This window comes from Artibeus jamaicensis, unplaced genomic scaffold (assembly GCF_021234435.1).
Source record: "Artibeus jamaicensis isolate MK-2021 breed Jamaican fruit bat unplaced genomic scaffold, CSHL_Jam_final scaffold_1689, whole genome shotgun sequence".
Classification (NCBI taxonomy): domain Eukaryota; kingdom Metazoa; phylum Chordata; class Mammalia; order Chiroptera; family Phyllostomidae; genus Artibeus; species Artibeus jamaicensis.
Genome location: NW_026522029.1, coordinates 319,416 through 339,925, shown reverse-complemented (window position 1 = coordinate 339,925; position 20,510 = coordinate 319,416). Strand labels below are relative to the sequence as shown.

Genomic DNA, 20,510 nt, shown 5'->3' with positions numbered 1-20,510 from the left:
AGTTTGTGGCCGTTGCTGCGTCCAGGACCCAAAGTCATGCCACTTATTTTAGGGTTTTATTACAGTGACACCCCTCTTACAGGTACCAAAGCTGGTTCAGTTATCTAGTTCTACTTAGTAAACTGCTTCAAAACTTATGGCATAACACAGAAGACATTTTATTATATCTCATGATTTGGGGGGTCAGTAATTCTTGCATGACTCAGAAGGGCAAACTTAGTCCATATAACCCACAGCTGGGGTTGCTTGATTATGTCCAGCTGATGGCTAGACCTACCTGGAGAGTCCAGGACTGCTTCACTCGTATCCCTGGCACCTGGTGGGAACTGCTAGATGGCGGGCTCCGTTGGGCCCCCTCTTCTCTTCCTGTAGTGTCAGGGCCTTTCCACATGGTTTCTCTAGCAGGGAAGTTCCTTATCTGGCAGGTCAGGGCTTCAAAAGCAAGTCTCCCAGAGTCTTACAGGGAAGCTGCAAGGCTTCTTTTTGAATAGGCCATGGCGGTCCCAAAACATTTCTTACGCTGCATTCTATGGTTAAAGAAGTCCCTAAAACCAACCCAGAATAAAGGGAGGGGAATTAGATTTCACTTTCAGTAGGAGAAGAGGAAGGAATTTGTGGTTATCTTTAATCTACTACAGAAAGTCTGTCTTCGATTGCAGAATGCTTCCTCTCTGTCTGGAAAGGACACTTCGTAAGCCCAAGGTTAGAGAGACGAACATGGAGCTGAGAGGGGCAAAGGAGACATCTGCTGACTAATGGAGTTAGCTGAATCAGCTGATCAGTGAAATGACAGGTGCTACAGACAGCGTCCTGCTAGGTCTCAGCGAATGTAAGGGGTCAAAATTAGGGAAGCAGTGTGCATAGTGAATGGTTAGGCGTGCCATTCTGGAGCTAAACTGGCTTCAGATCTCAGCTTTGTGAGCTCAGGCAACGTATTTTACCTGCCTGTGCACCACAGTGGTCATGTATAGAACAGAGATAATTGGAGCCCCCTCATTACATTGTGGGGAGGATGAAAGGTGTCGGTACATACAACACTTTCAGGAGAAAATCTAGGAAAATGTTAGATGTGGCTATTTTTTCTGCCTTTCTCTTTTCTATTAGTGAAGTTCTTAATTAAATTGAGACAAGTAGGTAGAAAAGAAATTATGCAGAGAAACACAATTGTAGTTATGTTTCTCTTTTTAAAATATATTTTATTGATTATGCTATTACAGTTGTCCCATTTTTCCTTCCCTTTATTCCCCTCTGCCCTGCACCCCCACTCCCACCAGCATCCCCCCACCGCCCCCACCATTTTAGTTCATATCCATGGGTCGTACATATAAATTCTTTGGCTTCTCCATTTCCCATACTGTTCTTGTCCTCCCCCTGTCTATTTTGTACCTATCATTTATGCTTTTCCCTATTTCTTTTCTCCCTTTCTCCCTTCTTCTCCTTCCCACTGATAACCCCCCATGTGATCTCCATGTCTGTGATTCTGTTTGTGTTCTAATTGTTTTCTTTGTTTTTGTTTTGTTTTTAGGTTCAATTGTTGATAGTTGTGAGTTTGTTGTCATTTTACTGTTCATATTTTTTATCTGAACTTCTTTAACTTGACCTTATCTAGGAAGCACTTTATCTGCCCTTTCATTTTAAATGAGAGCTTTGCTGGTTAGAGTAATCTTGGATGTAGGTCCTTGCCTTTTGTGACTTTGAGTACTTCTTCCTAGCCTCTGCTTGGCCTGCAAGGTTTCTTTTCAGAAATCAGCTGACAGCCTTATGGGAACTCCTTCATAGGTAACTGTCTCCTTTTCTCTTGCTGCTTCTAAGATTCTCTCCTTATATTTAATCTTGGGTAATATAATTATGATGTGCCTAGGTGTGTGCTTCCTTGGGTCCAAATTGTTTGGGATTCTCTGAGATTCCTGGACTTCCTGGAAGTCTATTTCCTTTGCCATATTGGGGAAGTTCTCCTTCATTATTTTTTTCAAATAAGTTTTCAATTTGTTGCTCCTCCTCTTCTCCTTCTGGCAACCCTGTGATTTGGATGTTGGAACATTTAAAGTCATTTAGGAGGTTCTTAAGCCTCTCTTCATTTTTTTGAATTCTTGTTTCTTCATTCTGTTCTGATTGAATGTTTATTTCTTCCTTCTGCTCCAAAATGTTGATTTGAGTCCTGGTTTTTTTCCCTTCACTGTTGGTTCCCTGTACATTTCTCTTCATTTCATTTTGTGTAGCCTTTACTTTTTCCTCTATTTTGTGACCATACTCAGCCATTTCTGTGAGCATCCTGATTACCAGTGTTTCAAAGTGTGCTTCTGATAGATTGGCTGTCTCTTCATTGTTTAGTTCTTTTTGGGGAGCTCTGATATGTTCTTTCATTTGGGCCATATTCTTTTGGTCTCAGCAGCCTGTTATATTCTAAGGGGAGGAGCCTTAGGTATTTGTCATGGCAGGGCAACTTACTAGTTGTGGTGCTGTATGTGGGGGAGGGGTCTGAGAGGGAACAATACTGCTTGCTCAGCTCTCTGCCAGCTTTCAGTTACTTCTCCTGCTTCCCACAAGCAAATCGAGCCCTACTGTTGCTAATTCACAAGTGTGAGGGCTTGTGTACATTCTAGGACCCTGTGGGTCTCTCCAACAAACTCTCTGTGAGCCTGGGAGTTTCTCCCACTGCCGCAACCCCCACAGGTTTTTACAGCCAGAGGTTTTGAGGCTCTCTTTTCCTGTGCTGGATCCCCAGGTTGTACGGTCTGCCTTGCTCCCCAGTTGTTCCTCCCAGTTTATCTGCACATGAATATGGGACCACCTGGTCCTTCAGCTACCACCTTGTCCTGTCCACCCTGGCTGTTCATCTCCATCCCTCCTACCATTCTGGATGAATGTTTCTTCTTTAACTCCTTGGTTGTCTGACTTCCATATAGTTTGGTTTTCTGGCAGTTCTGGTTATTGTTTGTCTTTAAATTTGTCACTGTTTGTCTTTTGATTGTGTGAGGAGGCAAGGTGAATCTACCTGTGCCTCCATCTTGGCTAGAAGTTGGAGATGTGGTTATTTTTATTACTTCCCTATAATTCATGGAGTAATCCACATTACGATTAATAGTCCTTTTTACCCAAAATCATGTGGGGGAGGAGAAGAAAGAGAAAGGGAATAGAAAAACTTAACAGTTGGTTAAAGTACATTTGGAATATTTGCAGCTGTGTGTAAAGACAGATACCTTCCTATTTTGTGTCCCTTTATCATCTATTCAAATATTTCCTGAAGCACAATCAGATGACCAGTTCAAGAGTAATGATAATTGTCAGGAAAGAATAGCATAACTCGTCTAATTTATCAACGTCATCTACCCAGATCCTGTGAGTGCTAATCCAGAAAACTGGGAGAGAGACACAAGCAGGAAGATATGTGACTTTCTACATAACAAGCACTGGGACCAATAGTCTTCTCTCTTCCTCCGTCTCAAAATGAATTAAAAAATAAAATACAACTTGTCAGGATAGGCTAGGTTATGCTGCAGTAACAAATACCCAGATTTCAGTAACTTAATACAACAAAAATGTATTTCTTACTCATTCAATTGGGTCAGCAGGAATACTGATCATTAGGGTCACTCAGAGACCCAGGCAGATGAAGACTTCATCTTGACATGTGTCGCTCTTCAAGGATTAATACAACAGTGGAAATTGACAGTTGCCTATTGTGTACTGGCTCTTAAAAACTTCCACATTATACCTAGAAGTGGCCACGTGAGACTTCCTCTCACATTTTGATGGCCAAAGGAAGTTATATTTCATTGGTCCAAAGCCACACCTAACTTTAAATGGTGTGGGGAAGGGAAAGTTATCATATATATCCACAAGGAGAAAAGCTTAACAAAAAGCCAAGAAGTAGGACATAGCATTGACTGGTAGATTGTATTATTGTTCCACAAATACTCACCCCTCCTGCACTCTGTGGGCAGAGTGCACTTTTCTGCACCAATGACTTTGGACTTGGCCATGTGACTTACTTGGCAGAAAGGACAGTTCTGAGCAAGGACTTCAAGAGACATCACAAGTCTCTGCCACTACTCTTTTACTCCCTGTACTCTACCATGGTAAGAATATTTCCCAGGTAGCTAGCTGCTCTTCTTCAGTGTGGGTCCTGGGATGAGAGATACATGGAGCAGATTTGAACCCATGCCAATTCATACCTGAACCACAGATCCTTGAGTAGAAATGGATATATGTTGTACAACACTGAGATTTTGGAGTTCTTTGTTAAGCAGCATTGTTTCAGCAAAAAGGTGACTAATACAATGTAATGTATATTGTATAGTATACAGTGACTCAACACAGCAAGATTTCATGATGACCAACTACTACAGACAATGGTTTGCAAGTAAGCATATGAAACAAGAACTTACTAGTCAGTATTCTGAGAAATAGAAAGTAAAGTGACATGATGTTGAATGTAGATATATGTCTAAAATATCATAACTATAAATTATATCTTACTAAATAACAAAAATTAAAACAATAAATCCTAGTGCTGTTGAGGTTATATAAGATGATAAAATTAGTTCTTTTACCATAAAATTTCTATCCCTTCCAAAGAATAAAACAACAAAGGCAGTGCTTCCTTAAGGTATTGTTTATGGGCCTAATATTAGAAACAGTATAACTATATAATAATAAGATGATATTAAGTAAACTAGGATCATACTGATATTCTATAATGTACAACCATTAGAATAATGAATATGGGCACTTCCTAACAGCGTGGACAAACATTTAAGAAGTGAAAAAAAGGAGGATATAAATTTATGTCTAAGTTGTAATTGTAATTCTATGAATAGATGTGTAATATCTAGATAATGACTAGAGGGAAATATGGAGAAATTTAAACAGTTGTGCTGAAGGTTTGGGTACATGGGTGAATAGTTTTCTTTCGAAATATAACGAAAGTTTCTTTTTTTGACAATAAGTTTAACTCTTAAGAGTTAAACTTTGTTTTCTTGAGAAAACAAAGATGTTTCTCAAGAATATACTAATATGTGTAAGAGAGTCACTGTTTGGATTAGAGGATATTTTTAAAAGACTGGACAGAAATTAAACAAATTTTAACATTGATTATCTCCAAGGACTATAGGTAATTTACTTTCTAAATCCTTGTCTGTATTTTTTTCAGATATTTTACAATGAACATATTGTGAACTTTATACAAAAGTAATTTTAAAAATAAATGAGCATGTTTTCTGGCCTCATCTCCGAGACCTCCACACTGTATCTAGTGAATGTATCATTTCTTAAGTGCAGTGCATGTAGACAGTTTCTGTCCAAACTCACTGGCCCATAATTTGATTTGAGACAGAACTAAATATAGCACCAACTTGGAGATGGAGGACGGAAATCTGACTTTCCCTGCCCTTCTCTTCCCCACCCCCCTTCAGAAGCAGCAGGAGATTCTTTTCAAGACAGGTGGCCTGTGAGCCTGGTGTCATTACATATTTTAAAATGTTTCCTAGAAATAGCCTAAGCTCCAGTGCTGTGGCCTTAGGTAGAAGCTAAGGGGGGTTCCATGCTACAGGCTTTTTAGACTATTACTCTGAACCCTCAAATATTTTAATATTACCCTGCCCTCTCAGCCCCCGTAACGCACTGATAATCAGGACTACTCCAAGAGATGGGAAGCAGAATGACAGTTTTCCCCAAGAATGCAAATTCCCTACAATCTCACCCATTCTAGGCATGCTAGGGTCCTTGTGAGTTTAACTCCAGGATACCTGAGAGAATCCGTTCATTCTAGACAAGCCTTGTGGGTCTGATCTTCAGAGAACATGTCTTTAGGGCCACACTGTGTAGAAAACAAGCCTTATAGCAGAGACTTGGAGCCTTTGGGGGGTATCAAATTTCTCATCTGTGAAACAAGTAATAATAACTAAATCAGCATTGCCACATGTGGGCACTATAAAGCTTTCTGCAAATTAAAAAAAGGTCAGTGGTAATGCTAATAATAACAGTGATTATGTCACGTAATGAAAAGGTTTTATTTTAGAGCTAAAAAGGAGCTTCAGGGCTGTAAGCACTTTAATTATAGCATGTCTGACTTGTTTAAACCTTGTTTCATAAATAGATGGCCCAGGGTAGAGCCCAGTTGCCTCCGTGCAGGGGAACCGAAACCCGGGGGCTGGAGTACCATAGAGCCAGGATGTGTGAGATGGAAACAGCCCATGCGACCGCAGCATTTCCTTGGGATGCTGCCCCTCCTGAGGAAGGTTCCTGTCCCCAAATTAATGGTGGGACCGACGTGTCAGATATCTAGGAAAGGAGCGACACGTCCTCTGACCATCTAACTGTGCATGTGCATTCAGCCGGGGTTGCGCCTGAGACGTTCCTACAACCAGCTCTGGCCCCGGGATACCCGTGGGCGGGGTGATGCAGACGCGCACGAGGACCTTCTCTCTAAATTCTCCCAACCGTTGGTCTTTCCAAAGCCCCTCCTCAGTGAGGTGGGCGAGGGACAGAGGGCTCGGTGCTGTGTCCCCTAGGTCCTCTGCCCTCCCGCCACCATCGTCAAGGCCCGCAGGCTGGAGGGTGTGTTCGGGCGGCGAGTAACCTGGACCGGCTCAGCCGCTGCGCCGGGGCAGCCGCGGCCCCGCCTCCTCTCGCGGTTGACAGCTCAGCTGGTCCCGAGCCGCTCGTGCCAGCCAGTCGTGTCTCAGCCTGCGCTGCCTCTGGCCGCGGCTCCCAAAACAGCTCCGAGCGCCGCTCGCTCCGCGTCCAGCTTCCTACTGAGAACAGTCCCTCCCTTGTGCCCGTCGCACCGTTAGCTGGAGGTTTGGCCACGTCAAATCGGGTTTAAGGGAAAAAAAAAAAGCAGGAGCGGAGCTCACTCTTCGCGTGGCGGACACAGAAGGAGGGAGCTGGGGAGGAAGAGGCTGCCGCTCTTTGCACTGGAGATCCGTGGGCAAGGCTTCTCGTTTTCCCAGGCTGCGTCCACTCCCGGCTGAGGAGCTCCCGGGAGTGAGGGCAGCGCCTGGAAAATGGAGCGGACCTGGACGAGGTAGGTGAGCCGGGCGTCCTCGCCGCGTCCAGCATTTGCTGTCCCCCACCCCCACCCCCAGCCTTGGGGAGAGGTCGCCTCTCGCCACTAGGGGCCTCGGACAGCTGCTCTCTTTCGTGGCCTCGCCCTCCCTCATTCCCAGCCCACTTCTCTTGGTCCTCCTGCACACAGTCGGGTCTCCGATGCTTCCTTGATCAGGGACTCTCCTCTCCGCCCGTCTGGATGTTAAAAATACCCAGGAGGCTGCTTGGGAGTTTTTGTAGAAATGTCTGTCTGTCTTTTCCTCGTTCCACCGATGAGAGGGATTCCCGCAGGTCTCTCTTTAGAGATACCTTTGATTTCAGCTACCTTGAAAAAGGTCACATTTTCTTCTCACCCTGCCACGTTTCCTTTCCAACAACTCCCTCCAGGAGTCAGTCACACAAAAGCAAAGGGCTGAGGGAGCAGAGCCCAGCGACGCTCGTCTCCACAGTTGGAGCTGACTTTGGGAGAGGAAAGGAGAAAGAGACCAGGGCGGCTGCCTGCTTTTAGGTCATATTTTGGAGAGGCTTGGTGACATTGTGTTTTCTCCACCCGCCAAATATTCTTTAGAAAGGAGCTCACTCAGGGATAAGAGGCGGTGTTGAGACGAAGACTGCATTTTTGTTTTTCAGTGGGAGGGCAGGTGGAGGTACTGGGTACAGAGGGGTTTCCGCCACCTCCAGACTTCGCTTTGGAGAATTGGGATGGGGCCAGAGAGCGCTCTGTGTCCTAAGAGAGCTCGGAGGCTGGACAACCACAGAGGGTAAATGTGGGCTTCACCATAATTGTTTAAAAGACCTGGAGATGTTTAGCTCATTGTTCAACGGGAGTAAGCTGTATAACGTGAATTTTAAAAAAAGGGCGAATTGAAGCTTAGGGTGTGCCGATGAGAAGTACACCGTCCAGATTTACAAGTGATGAGTCTACGTTTTGCTCTTTTCTGCTCTTCTCAGGCCCCTCTGGGGGCACTGTGCTCCGTTCTGGGCATCACTGGACAGAAGGAATGCATTCAAGGGACAAGAGGGACTGGAAACCGCACCTTGAGGGGGTGATTGGAGGACCTGGGGTTCTTTAGTCTGGAGAAGTGAAGACTTGGGGGGTGGTTATATAGTTAGTATCTTCCTTCAAACATTTAAAGAGCAGCCAGTGGTAGAGGGAGTACATTTATTTGGAATCTGTTAGAAGGACAGACCGACCGTTTGGAGCAAGTCGTGGGGAGGCAAGTTATGGCTGAATGTAAGGGAACAGCTTTCTAACAAGTGACCTACCCGGGCAGTAAATAGACTGTTGGCCCTGGAGTTATTCAGGCAAAGGTGTGATGACCTCTTGATGGTAATGAGAGCGTGTATCAAGGATTCTTGCTCTCTGTGTGTCTTTCACACAGAAAAAAATGTTATTAACTTTTTTGAACTTTATATTTAGATATAACAATATCATACAAATGCAGAGCTAATTTAGAAAAATCATAAGCCACATGTTTGTAGTCCAGGTAACACAAACTGCATCTGCCTCTGTGACAGGCACTCACAAGAGAGAGAACATTAGTGGCACCCCTGAAGCCCTCCTGACCTTCAGATAACCATCGTCCCGATTTTTAACACCACAGATCAGTTTGGCCTCGTTTTAAACTTTATGTAACTGAAATTGTCCACTGTGTACTCTTTGTGTCTGGCTTCTTTCCCCTCATCTTATGCTTGTGGATTCTTTGACATTGTTGTGTGTAGTTGTAGTAGTTCATTCATTTTTGCTTCTGTGTAGGTTTCAATTGTGCATAAATATGTCAAATTTACTTATCCATTCTATTGTTGTGAGCATTTGGGCAATTTCTAGTTTGGGGCTGTTATGAATGGTGTTGCTATGAACAGTTCTGTACATGTTTTTTGGTGAACATATGTACACATTTATGTTGAGTAAATACATGGTAGAATTTCTGGGTGGTAGGCAATGCATGTTCAGCTCTGGTAGATACTGCCAAGTAGTTTTCTTAAGTGCTTATAAGGAGGATCTCAAGAGGACAGACACAGCAAGGTCTCCACTTTGCTAGTCATCAGGGAAATGCAAATTAGAACCACATTGCTCTACCACTATCAGGACGAAAAGAAAAAGACAGAAAATACCAAATATTGGTGAAGTGAAACAGTCAGAATGCTCACACTTTTTTTTACCCTTCTGTTTTAACCCCTACCCACAATAAGAAATATATTTATATTGCAACCAAGTACACTCCCACACTTAACTGAGACAAAGTTTGACATAGCCCTGGACTCTTGGCTCAGTTGGTCGGCGTGCCCTTCTGTGAAGCAAAGGGTTGCCGGTTCAATTCCTGCTCAGGGCACATGCCTGGGTTGTGGGTCTGGCGTGGGAGGCGACCAGTCAGTGTTTCTCTCTCACACGGATGTTTCTCTCTCTCAAAATCAGTGGAAGTATGTCCTCAGTGAAGATTTTTTTAAAAGTTTCATGTAACAGTAGTTAACCTTACTATGTGTTTTGTACTCTGATCTTTTCTACCCTATTTTTTTTTCTTTAAAAAAATGCTGGTATGACTCACTAAATTTATTCCACCACCTAATGGGTCACATATGGAAAAACCCAATGATCACGTATGGTAACTGAATTCTCAAATACTTCCTAACTCACAGCTAAGATCAGTTCATTATTTAAAATGGGAGAGCCCAGTGCAGATCAGACACTGCTAAACGCTAAGTGCAAAACGGTGAGTGAGGCTGGTTTCTGCCTTTGAGGGTTTCGCCTGCTCATTGTCTAGTTCTGACGGAGGCTGAGGCAGACGTGGGCACTGGCTGCTCTGGGGGCTCAGGGAGGCAGCACAGCGTGGGGAGTTCAAAGAGTGGAAGTTAACCAGAAAGCTACCATTTGTTAAGCTTGCATTCATTAGCTTGTGTGTTAATCCCCTTTCATACAGTACTTTATAGTACTTGATCCTCAGAACCCTATAAGGTATAAGATAAATGTTATTGTACTTTTAGGACAAGAAAATTGAACTTTAGAGATATTAAGTAATATCCCCAGGCAATGCACACAGGTGAGGAAGAAATACAGCCTCGAGCCATCTCCTGTATTTTGCTGTGTATAATGCGCATACACGTTTTTGTGCACATTATACATGGGATTATCATACCTATGGTGTGTAATCATTATACCCTTATTTTTTCCTTCAAAACTTGGGCAAAAAGATGCTCATCATACATGGCAAAATACATAATTCCAAAGACTATGCTCTTCGTTGCTTTGCTTGAATTGAGTCTCGTAGGTGGTTTGGTTTCCGAATTGTTTGTGAATCTGGCTACTTAACCTAACTACTCCTAAGTTTATGAGTAAGTTTAAGACTATGAGTCTATTCCCAAGTTGTATTCTTGGCAGCTCTGGAAAGACACCGCACACCTCTCTGAGTGGTTTTTCACATGAGCCTACACACTCTTTTTCTTGATTAGACTTCAAAAAAAGGACAGGGTGCTGAGTATTTGAGTTCTCTTAGTTCAACATCCCCTACCCCAGCTCTGCACATCTTCCCTGCTACAGGTCAGTGGGAGTCATTTTTTTTTTTCTCAGGAGTCATGCCTGACTATTGCCAGATGCTTTGGTTAAATCCTTTCGGGAGAGCATGGTTAGTTCTGGAGTAGCAAATTTCACAGGAATATGTAAGCCTTACGAAGGGCTGGTTTGGTCACTAATCACACTGCTCTCCATGGAGAGGGCGGGAGTTGTCAAAGGACTAAGCTACTGGAAATGATGAGGACCTGGTGATGAGGACAGCTTTGCTCATCCTGTAAGTCTAGTACCAGTCAGACAAATAGCTTCTTCTGCTCTTAATTGTTAAAGTGTTCATCTCTCTGGACTAGCAACTCCTTAGAACTGTGTGGGTATTCCAGAGTCTCTGTCACAAATTACCACAAACTTAGTGACTTAAAACAACACAAGTTTATTACCTTGCAGTTCTGAAGATGGGTTTTCTAGGCTAAAATTAAAGTGTCAGCAGGACTGTGTTCATTCCTTGCCTTTTCCAGCTTCTGGAGGCTTTCCACATTCCTTGGCTCTTGGCCCCTTTCCAGAAATGGCATCACTCCAGCCTCTATTGGTCTCCTCTCCTCTCACTCCAGCTCTCCTGTTTATCTCGTACAAGGACCCTTGTGCCTTGTGGTTACACTGGGCCCAAGGAAATGATCCAGGTTAATCTCTCCATCTCAAAATCCTTAATCGATCTGAAAGTTCCTTTTGCATGTAGAGTAGCACATTCACAGGTTCCAGATGTTGGGAATGTGGGCAGCCTTGAAAGGCTGAGCCTGCCACACTGTTAAGTGCTGGAAAAGTCATTACCAGTTCTCTTCCCTTTTTAGTTCGGTGGAAACATTCTCCTTTCTAGAATACGGGAAAGCTGAATAAAAGTCAGGTGAATCATATGTGAACCTTATACAATTTCCCTGAACAAATAACTAAAAAAAAATAATAATAAAAGAACTTGAAATATTTAAGGACTACCTTTAAGACTGAACTTTAGGAAAAGAAAACGAGTTAATTAGTCTGTTTTGTTTTACATTAACCTGTAATTTGATTTAATAAAAATGCAAATATTGATTAAGAAGGCAAGAAACATCCAGGGGAAATAGAGATTTGGCCTCACAACTCAAGAATCCTGATTTCCTTTCTTCTCTCCCACATAACTAATGTGTAGCCTTCAAATAAGACAAGATGCAGTTATATTGCACTTAAATGATTTTCACTGACACAGATTATTTGCATTTTTTCTGCTCAGTACTAACTCTTAAGCAAGAGGAAGCAAGGATGTTTATTTCTCTTTGAGTTCAGGGTGAGTTAGCAGAGTCCTGTTTACTCAGGCATGATGACAGCCAGAGATGGGAGTTTCCCCCATTTTACAGATGTGGCAGCTGAGGCCAGAGCGGTTACATAAGCACTGGAGCTTGAAGGTCTGGTTACTTTCTTATCTTAGCTTACCGAGGTGCTGCTGCTTTACATATTAGGGAATGCCCCTTTTCAAAATTCTACGGTGGAGAGGTCTTTGGACATAGGATTTCCTGTTTAATTCAGCACTTATAGAAATGTATTTTCTTTATGTGGTAAAGGAATATCTGTGCCTCTACAACTCTCATCAACTCTGATCTGATCTGAGTAGGCCCATACTCAGATTTTGGCCTGAGGAATGTACCTCCGTCTGTGTTTTCACCCCTACTTGGTTCCCGCATCCTTGATCAGATGAGGCCTCCCCTCCCGCCTTCTTCCTGTTTATGTGTTAAGCCTGGACTTAAACTGTCAGAGGACTGGGAAGAGGTTGTGCTTGTCCCTGAAAGGGTAAGTTGGCTGACTCCCGCCCGTCACCATGCCCTCTCCATCTCGGGTGACTCAGGGATCATTTATTCAAGTCTCTGTGGAGCCCCATTCATTTGGTGGATGCCCTGGGACACTCACTACTCCCACTGAAATGGACCTTATTTTATAAATAAAATTCCAAATTGGGCTCAGAACACTCCGCAAGTTGTCTCTGGCAAAAATTCAAATAACATTTAAACTTACCAGAAAGTCCAGAATAAAAGGGGTGCCATGATGACCCGGGGCAGCCCTGTCCGGTTCTATTTTAAAGTGCCCAAATGCACTGAAGACTTGTTTTCCTCGGTCTCAGAACATCTTCTGACTTCTGTGGTCAGCAAGACAAGCACGCTCTGAATTTTATTTTTTTCCTCATGGCTGAAGCACTTGATTAGTCATAGGCTATTTATAATAACAACAACAACAACAACGTGTTTTCGTAACACATTTCCAGTCCTTTTCTACTCGTTCCATTCTGTGGAAACTTCTTTCTCTCTTGACTTCTTCACGGCCAGCTAGGGAAGAGGTGTCTTCTCATCAAGTCCAAGGTGGCAGGGGTACGTGTAAAGAAGCAGTAACTGCTGACGTGTAGAAAACATCGATTGACTTAAGAGAGTTGAATAAATTCTAAAATTTCACACAATTGAAGAACATGTTTATTTTCCTTTTCATAATGTGGAGTATTATTCTAAATGTAGAGTAGCATGTCGTGTGGAAAAATAATAACATGTCACGTGGAAAAATAATTCTTTACTTAATCATTCCCCTATACTAAGGCTTTTAAGTTTCAGAATTTTTTTTATTGTTGTTCAAGTACAGTTGTCTCCTTCCCCCGCCCACTCCCCCCACTCCAGCCAGACCCACCTCCCACCCTGGATCCTACCCACCCCTTGGTTTTGTCCATGTGTCCTTTATACATGTTCCTGAAAACCCTTCCCCCTCTTCCCCCCATTATTCCCTTTCACCTCCCATCTGGTTGCTGTCAGTTTGTCCTTTATTTCAATGTCTGTGATTATACTTTACTCGCTTGTTTGTTTTGTTGATGAGGTTCCACTTATAGGTGAGATCATATGGCATTTGTCTTACACTGTCAAATTTTTAACTATTATATATTTTCGATAAACATCTAGGTGGTAAAGCATGTTCTTTCATAGGTTTATTTTGGAAGGACAAATGTTCAAAGTAGAATAACTATGTCACACTTCTAGTTCTTGAAAATACATTCCAATTTGCTTAGGGTTTAGGATCATGTAACTTACACTACTATAGAGGGTATCAGATTCCATTTAAATATCTTTTTCAAGGCCTTTCAAGGCCTGTTTGCAGAAAGGGAACTGGAGGCGCACTCGCTGACATTCAGCGGCACACGAGGATATAGGGCGTCCCGGGGGAATCACAGTGATGCTCCCGGCCTTTACTTCTCTCTGGGGTAAAATGCCTCCCGCTTGCTGTTATCTCAGTCACCATCTCGAAGTGTTTCCTGAAACAGAGAGAAAGTTTTAATATAGGAAACTAAAAGTGGACATAATTTACATTAAACTTATGCAGATATATTGGGATGTCTTTTCCAAAGAGAGAGAAAGAATAGTTGCTGCATTTGGTTATAGGATTATGGACAACACCCTTTATATGTTGCTTTAAAACTAACTCAATATGTTTTTATGTCTGGTTACGTTTATGTTTACCAAGTGACAACATGTGAAGTTTGGAACTGAGTTGGTTTTGGAAGGACTCTTCTGTGCATTGATTTACTTAGAGATTTTCAGAGTGTTGGCACCATGGGAGCAGACCGAGGGAGCTGGCTGTAGAGTGTCGTTATTTTCTCACCCTGAGCTAAAATTATTATGAGTGGGCCTCAGTGTACCAGTTGTTCCCACCTACACACCTAGCCTTGCCTTTGCTAGGATAACTTTGTCCTCCAGAGGTTATTTTCAGCATTATCTCCTTTACAGATTATTTTTGGAACCTAGTTCTGGGTGTTTTCTGTACCCAGGGCACACTCTGCCTTCTTCATTATGGCAGGCAGCTAGTTATTTTACTGGGTATTTTTCATACTCTAAGATTATTGGAAGAAAGAACTGTTTTTTGTTTCTAAATATTCAGTATCTTTTGTAGCTTCTAGCACTCATTGGAGCTTCAATTAAGACCTTTGCAGACAACATTCCCTGCAAGGCTCATCTGAATATATCTGTTCGGCAGGTGTCTCATATGGAATGGACACAGCAGGTTAGCAGAGCTTGATGCCATTATACATTCAGATGATCATTATGTGTTTAAGAAAGGTGCATCATATTCCTTTTATGATCCAGATTTCTTAAATGGTAGGTAGACAACGGGATGATACAAAAATCCTGGCTTTAAGGTGCTGCCATTCTACAGGGGTCACCAGACATGAATATGTATTTCTGTTGCATCTTGACCTCAGAGTTCCTCAATTCATATTCATTTGAACACTCCAGAAGCACAGCCAGTCTTTGTAGCTCATCTTCATTCCAAACTCCCCATCCTATGACTCTTAACTCTAGAATTATGTTCCCTGACCACGGGGTCAGATCCTCCATCTCTTCATTCTTTCTGAATATTCACTTCACCTTACAACTTACTCCATTCCCTTCACTTTTCTGTACCTTCCAGGCCTGTGCCTCTTCATCTGTCTCCCTACCAAGCATTGGCCTCTGAGTCAGCTATTTGAATTGTTCCCCAGGGTTGCTTTAGAATCTCCTGCTGCTTCAACAATTCCCACCCCTAGTCAATTTTATTATCCTCTAGCATGCTGTGAGCTCTGTTTTAGTATACTATAAAACCATACTGAGAAGGGAGATTCTAAGTTCATTCTTTCCACTCTCTGGCAGGTCTGTAATGTTAACACTCTCCTCCTTCCCTCACCCGCCTCCTCTTCTATTCTTCTTCTTCCCTGAAAAATGCAGTTCTCAAAACCTTTGATTTCTATAATATAAAATCCAGATATGAAACAGTTTCTTCAGTGTTATTTCTGTTTTTGTAGAATTCAGACAGGCAGGTGAACTGAAGAGCAACTAAAAGTAAATACATAAAAATCTTTACCAATATGTCTTTAGGTGGTAACATTTAAACATTATTTTTATTTTTCTCTGTACACTCTTCTCCTTTCCAAATTTTCTAAAGGAAGCATGAAATTCTTTTTAAATCATTAGACACAGATGTTACTAAAAAAAGAAACTATAAAAGATAATGTGAATAAAAAGATGAAAGCGGGAAAAAAAGTCACCTGTCTCTTTTTCTTAATGTATTTTTTCCCATTAGCATTTAGTCCCTTTACGCCCCTACCTGGCCCCACAATCACCCTGCTGTTGTTAATGCCCATGAGTCCTTTTTGCTTAACCCCTCCACCCCCTAACCTCCGCCCCTACCCCGTAGCCATCATCTTGCTCTCTATCTATGAATCTGTCTCTATTTTGCTTGTTAGTTCAGGTTATTCACTAGACTCCACATTTGAGTGAAATAATATGGTATTTGCCTTTCTCTGACTGGCTTATTTCACTTAGCATAGTGTTCTCCAGGTCCATCCATGCTGTTGCAAAGGGTAAAATTTTCTTCTTTTTTATGACCAAGTAGTATTCCATTGTGTAAATATCCCACAGTTATTTTATCCACTCCCCTACTCCTGATGGACACTTGGGCTGCTTCCATAACTCGGCAATTGTAAATAATGCCACAAGGAACATAGGGATGTGTATGTCCTTTCAAATTAGTGTTTTGGGTTTCTTTGGATATGTTCCCAGGAGTGGGATCACCAGGTCAAAAGGCAGATCCATTTGTAATTTTTGGAGGAATCTCCATACTACTTTCCACAGTGGTCCCCTCTCTCTTGATGTTTGGTCTTGAGCCCTGAGCTAGATGAGCCAACAGTCTCGGCATACCCCAGGGCTGTGAGCAGTGGTTGTGAACAAAAATTGAGTAGTACAGAATGCATCGCCAGGACCAAAAGTAAAAAACACAAGCTAAGTTTTGGAAGTAGGTGGAGAGCCCATGTTATCATCCCTGGGTGATAGGACTGAATCCAAAGCATATTATTTTCATGTCTCTTTTAAAAGAATATTAGTGCCTTGGATGATTTAGGGAACAGGGAGGAGAATTTGTTAGATATTCGGATGTCTGATAACCTCGTAGGTCAAAAGTATAGTAGTAAGTGATTTTTCTGAACCTTGATGGATAGCAGCAAGAAAAACATTAGACTCCTTATCCTAGGGGATGAAGACTTCGTGCAGGAGCAAAAATAGGTCATAAAATGCAAAGTTGTTGCAGGTGCACAATGTTGCTTGTAGCTCCCTATATCTACTGAGGACTTAGCAGTCCAGAAAAAGTGCTTCCCAGAGCTCGATAGGCCAAGGTCAATCTCAGTGAATAGATTCTGATGAGTGAAGGGTGTAAATTGCAGCCTGTATTGGAGCAAACCGGGTGTTACTGTAGCGGTGCCAAGTCGGCCCACACTCAGCGTGCAGAGGGAGGCGCACGAGTGATGCTCCCTCTTGTCAGAGGGGCTCTGCCAATTAAGCATGCTAGCTTGCAGTTTTATAATGATGGGTCTTGAGGTAAGAAAAAATGATAATCTTACTGCATTTATTATATAATAGTGTCGTGCTCTGCATCTGTGACTTCTACCCTATTTGCATTTGAATATATGTTTTTGCAAGCATGGTGCCAAGTGGGGGTTTTCTGGCAATATTTGGAACATAGGGCACACATACTCAGTGTCTCTCTTGGCAAGAGTAAAAAAGATCTGTGGAGAAATCTCTGAGCGTATTCACTAACGGTCTTTCCCATTTTGATTGTGTCTGTTACTGTCACCTCTCCTGCCTGTTGTTTTATTCCCTTTGTCTGTTAGGGACAGTGACAAGTATTAGCACAGAAGGGGTTCGAAGAAGGCATGAATTTGGAGGAATTTTGGTAGAGATGGGGAAGTATAAAATAATGGATGGCTCCCTTTTCAGGGTAGGACCTCTATAAAAAGTCATACTTACCACTTCCCTTTTAGGACTTTAGTCATTCATCACATGGCATCTGTTTATAACGGAACACACACTCAAGTGTCAGCCATGCCTGTCAGGAATGAGTCAGTATCCCAAGAAACAAATTTGTGTCAGATTTGAATCTAAATTCCATCTCCCTCCCACGGCACCACTGCCCACCTGTCCACTCACCTCGCTTTCTCAGGGGTCATTTCCCTGGAGTCAAGGCAGGTACAAAGGAGGCTCGTTTACCCAGTAACTACATGGGTGCAAATAGAGTGGACGGGACAGAGTAAAGGTTTGGAGTCAAACATACAGATTCCAAGTGTCTGAACCAACTAGCCAAATCGCTGTATAATCTTAGGCAAATTACTTTATCTTTCTGGGCCGCTCGTTTCCTCATCTATAAAACTGAAGGTAACAGTTTGTGTTTTACAAGACTTTGTGAGGATTGAAGGAGAACAGAGTGGGCACTCAGGAAGTTATGGCGGCAGCACTGGTGGTGGTTGTCTCAATAGCGATGCTGGTCATTCAGTTCCAGGTCACTGGTGAGGAAAATTCCAGTGTAATAAAACATGTTGAACTGTGAAGCCATGTGCAGGCAGTCCAGAGAGTATTACCGGTGGATGTCTTTGTTTCTGAGTTGGCACTGTGTGTGAAACTCTGCCATTGACAAATTCTCAGAGCCAAAGCGTCACATATTGAAGAAGGTGCGGGCCGCAACTCTCCTTCTCCTTCAGGCCCTTTTGTGTCTGCCATGGTTGAGTGTGGATATAAATTAAACATGGGGAAGGTAGCTCTTTGAACATTAGAAAGATTTCTCTCATTTGAACCAGAATCTAGCGACTCATGTCGAGTGAGCTTTGAGAATACGGGGATTAAGAGAGGTGGTGCGTTTGGCTCAGTGCCCAGTACTGGACCCCAAGACACAGCAAACTTCAGCAGCCTTCCTGTCCTACATGTCTGCTGCTGTTTGAGAAGGCCATGCTAGGCCTGATCCCTTACCTATTTCACCTTTTATCAAGGGCGTTTATTAGAAAAGCAGTGTAAATTAAATCGAAACATGCTTCCTCATTTTATAAGAATTACACCATCCTAAATGCCCTGCTACTTCACTTCTCTGGGTTCTCTGCTAGTCTGTATCGGTGGGCATCCTTATGATAGAGCGAATTAGCCCTGGTTCCTTCTTACTGACATTATTTTAAGTCATCTTTGGGGGTTCCAAGTAGTTAGGTAAAGCTATAGCGCTTGAGGAGGGAAGTGAAGATGAAGAAATGGTTTCCCCCGTGACTCCCCTTGATCCCCCTACCTGAGGGTTTGGGTTTGGGGGGAAAAGAATTGAGGAGAGAGGAAAGTACAAAGGAGGCTGGAAGGAGGGGTGCTGAGGAGTAGCCAGTGCTTTCAAGGGTGGGAGGAGCAAAATGAGCCCAGAGCATGCCTTTCATTCCCCTATTTTGGGACATTTGTCACGTCCTATGTGTCCATACCCACCCTTCAAGGCCTAGATTCAGTGTTCTCTGTTGTCTGTAGATTTCTGAGACCAGACTGTCCCCCACCAATCAGGACAAAATTCGCTGTCATCTCATTTATGTTCTGAAGTCTGTTTTAAATCTATTACTCTAACCATTATTCCTTTGAATCCTGTCTTCCTCCCCCAGCAGACTCTGAGCACCTTGATGACAGCCTGTATTTCTCATTTACTTTTATGGTGCTGCTGCTTGCCGTGCGAGCAGCTCCACAATGAACGTTTCTGAAATGGAACGGAAAACCCTAAACGTAGCACTCAGGAGGCCCAGGTTTTTGCTCTAAGTACTGTTGTAGCAGATTGTTTTCCCGCCTTCTGAATTTTTGTTTATAATAAGAAAACCATATAAAAAGAAGTTGGAAAGATGCATCTGGGAGATGGCCTTGGTCCCCAGGCTGAGAGACATGAGGCCAGGTGGGGGGTGAGTGAGCAAGTGGGACCAGCCTGTGTGGTGACCCAATAACCTCGGTGAGTGCGAGTGCCCGGGAGAGGGGCCCGAACAAATAACCAGCCCTTTGGAAGTCTGGACACTCATATGGCAAGAGATAGCTCTAGATTAATGGTCTTAATAGGTGAGACTAAGAAGGAAAAAGTAATGGGGCCTAGATAGACAACAGCTCCTTAGAAGTAGTTTGAGGGAGTCTGGTACAGAGATACGAATATCTGATATTGTTCGAAGACTTGCTGATCGATTTGCTTTGTGATGGTGAAGTTGCACAATTACCATCTTGCCATTGCTCATGAATAATATAGTCAGTCCTTTGTCATGATCCATCGCTCTTCTCAGTCCACAAGTTACACAGGCAAAACAAGGCAATAATACCAAATGGGCAGTTTGCAAAGGACCGTCCAAGGCTACCTTAGAGAAACTGTCTCCTCTCAGGCCCTGTGGTGGTGTTGCCCTTTGCTGAGGTAGAAGGACTGAAGTTTCTACCCCTCCCCACAGTTTTAGGAGACACCGGACTAGAGGGACCAGCAAGCTGCTCAACTTTCGGAAGGAGCTATCTCAGTGGCCATTTTTGAGCAAAGCAAAATTGATTGCCTTGGATATTCCTGACAAGTGACATTTCTACCACACTTAAAAAATTGTTGGATGGCCTGGCTGCTGTAGCTCAGTGGATTGAGCGCGGGCCTGCGAACCAGACAATCGCGGTTCGATTCCCAGTCAGGGCACATACCAGGGTTGCTGGCCAGTTCCCTGCAGGCCAGTTCCCAGCAGGGGATGCATGAAAGGCAACCATACATTGATGTTTCTCTCCCTCTCTCTTTCCTTTCCCCTCTAAAGATAAATAAATAAAATCTTAAAAAAAATTGTTGGATGAAATTATCAGAGCACAATTTGACAGCGTCAGAGTATCAGAGTGTAGCAGATGGCTTTGAGGGGAGCAATTGTTTTCTGAATATCTTAACCGACTCCTGGAAAACTGTAGGAAAAGCTAGTAATAGGATATATTGAATGTCGATGTGTCGCTTGAGCCCAGTGTCTTCATAGCTACTTATCAGCAGGCTGTGACAATGTGGGTAATACTCTATGCAGAAATTAAGTGGGTGGACAGCTGGTGGGTGAGCTGTCTTTGGAAGAGTTTTTGTTGATCAAACTGAGCAAAAGAGT

General features: G+C 43.0%; 1 protein-coding gene across 12 annotated transcripts in view; it reads left to right on the top strand.

Annotated features, from left to right (window-relative positions):
* PDE4DIP (phosphodiesterase 4D interacting protein) overlaps positions 1 to 20,510 on the top strand; it is a 200,672-nt gene that overhangs the window by 24,808 nt on the left and 155,354 nt on the right. Inside the window, exon 1 of one of the 12 annotated variants that reach the window (XM_053656050.1) lies at positions 6,710 to 7,027. The exons of the other annotated variants lie outside the window; for them this stretch is intronic. Coding sequence (XP_053512025.1) covers positions 7,008 to 7,027 — 20 coding nt within the window. The 5' untranslated portion in view covers positions 6,710 to 7,007. Of the gene's footprint in view, positions 1 to 6,709; positions 7,028 to 20,510 lie in introns of those variants that run through there. 12 annotated transcript variants of the gene reach the window in all.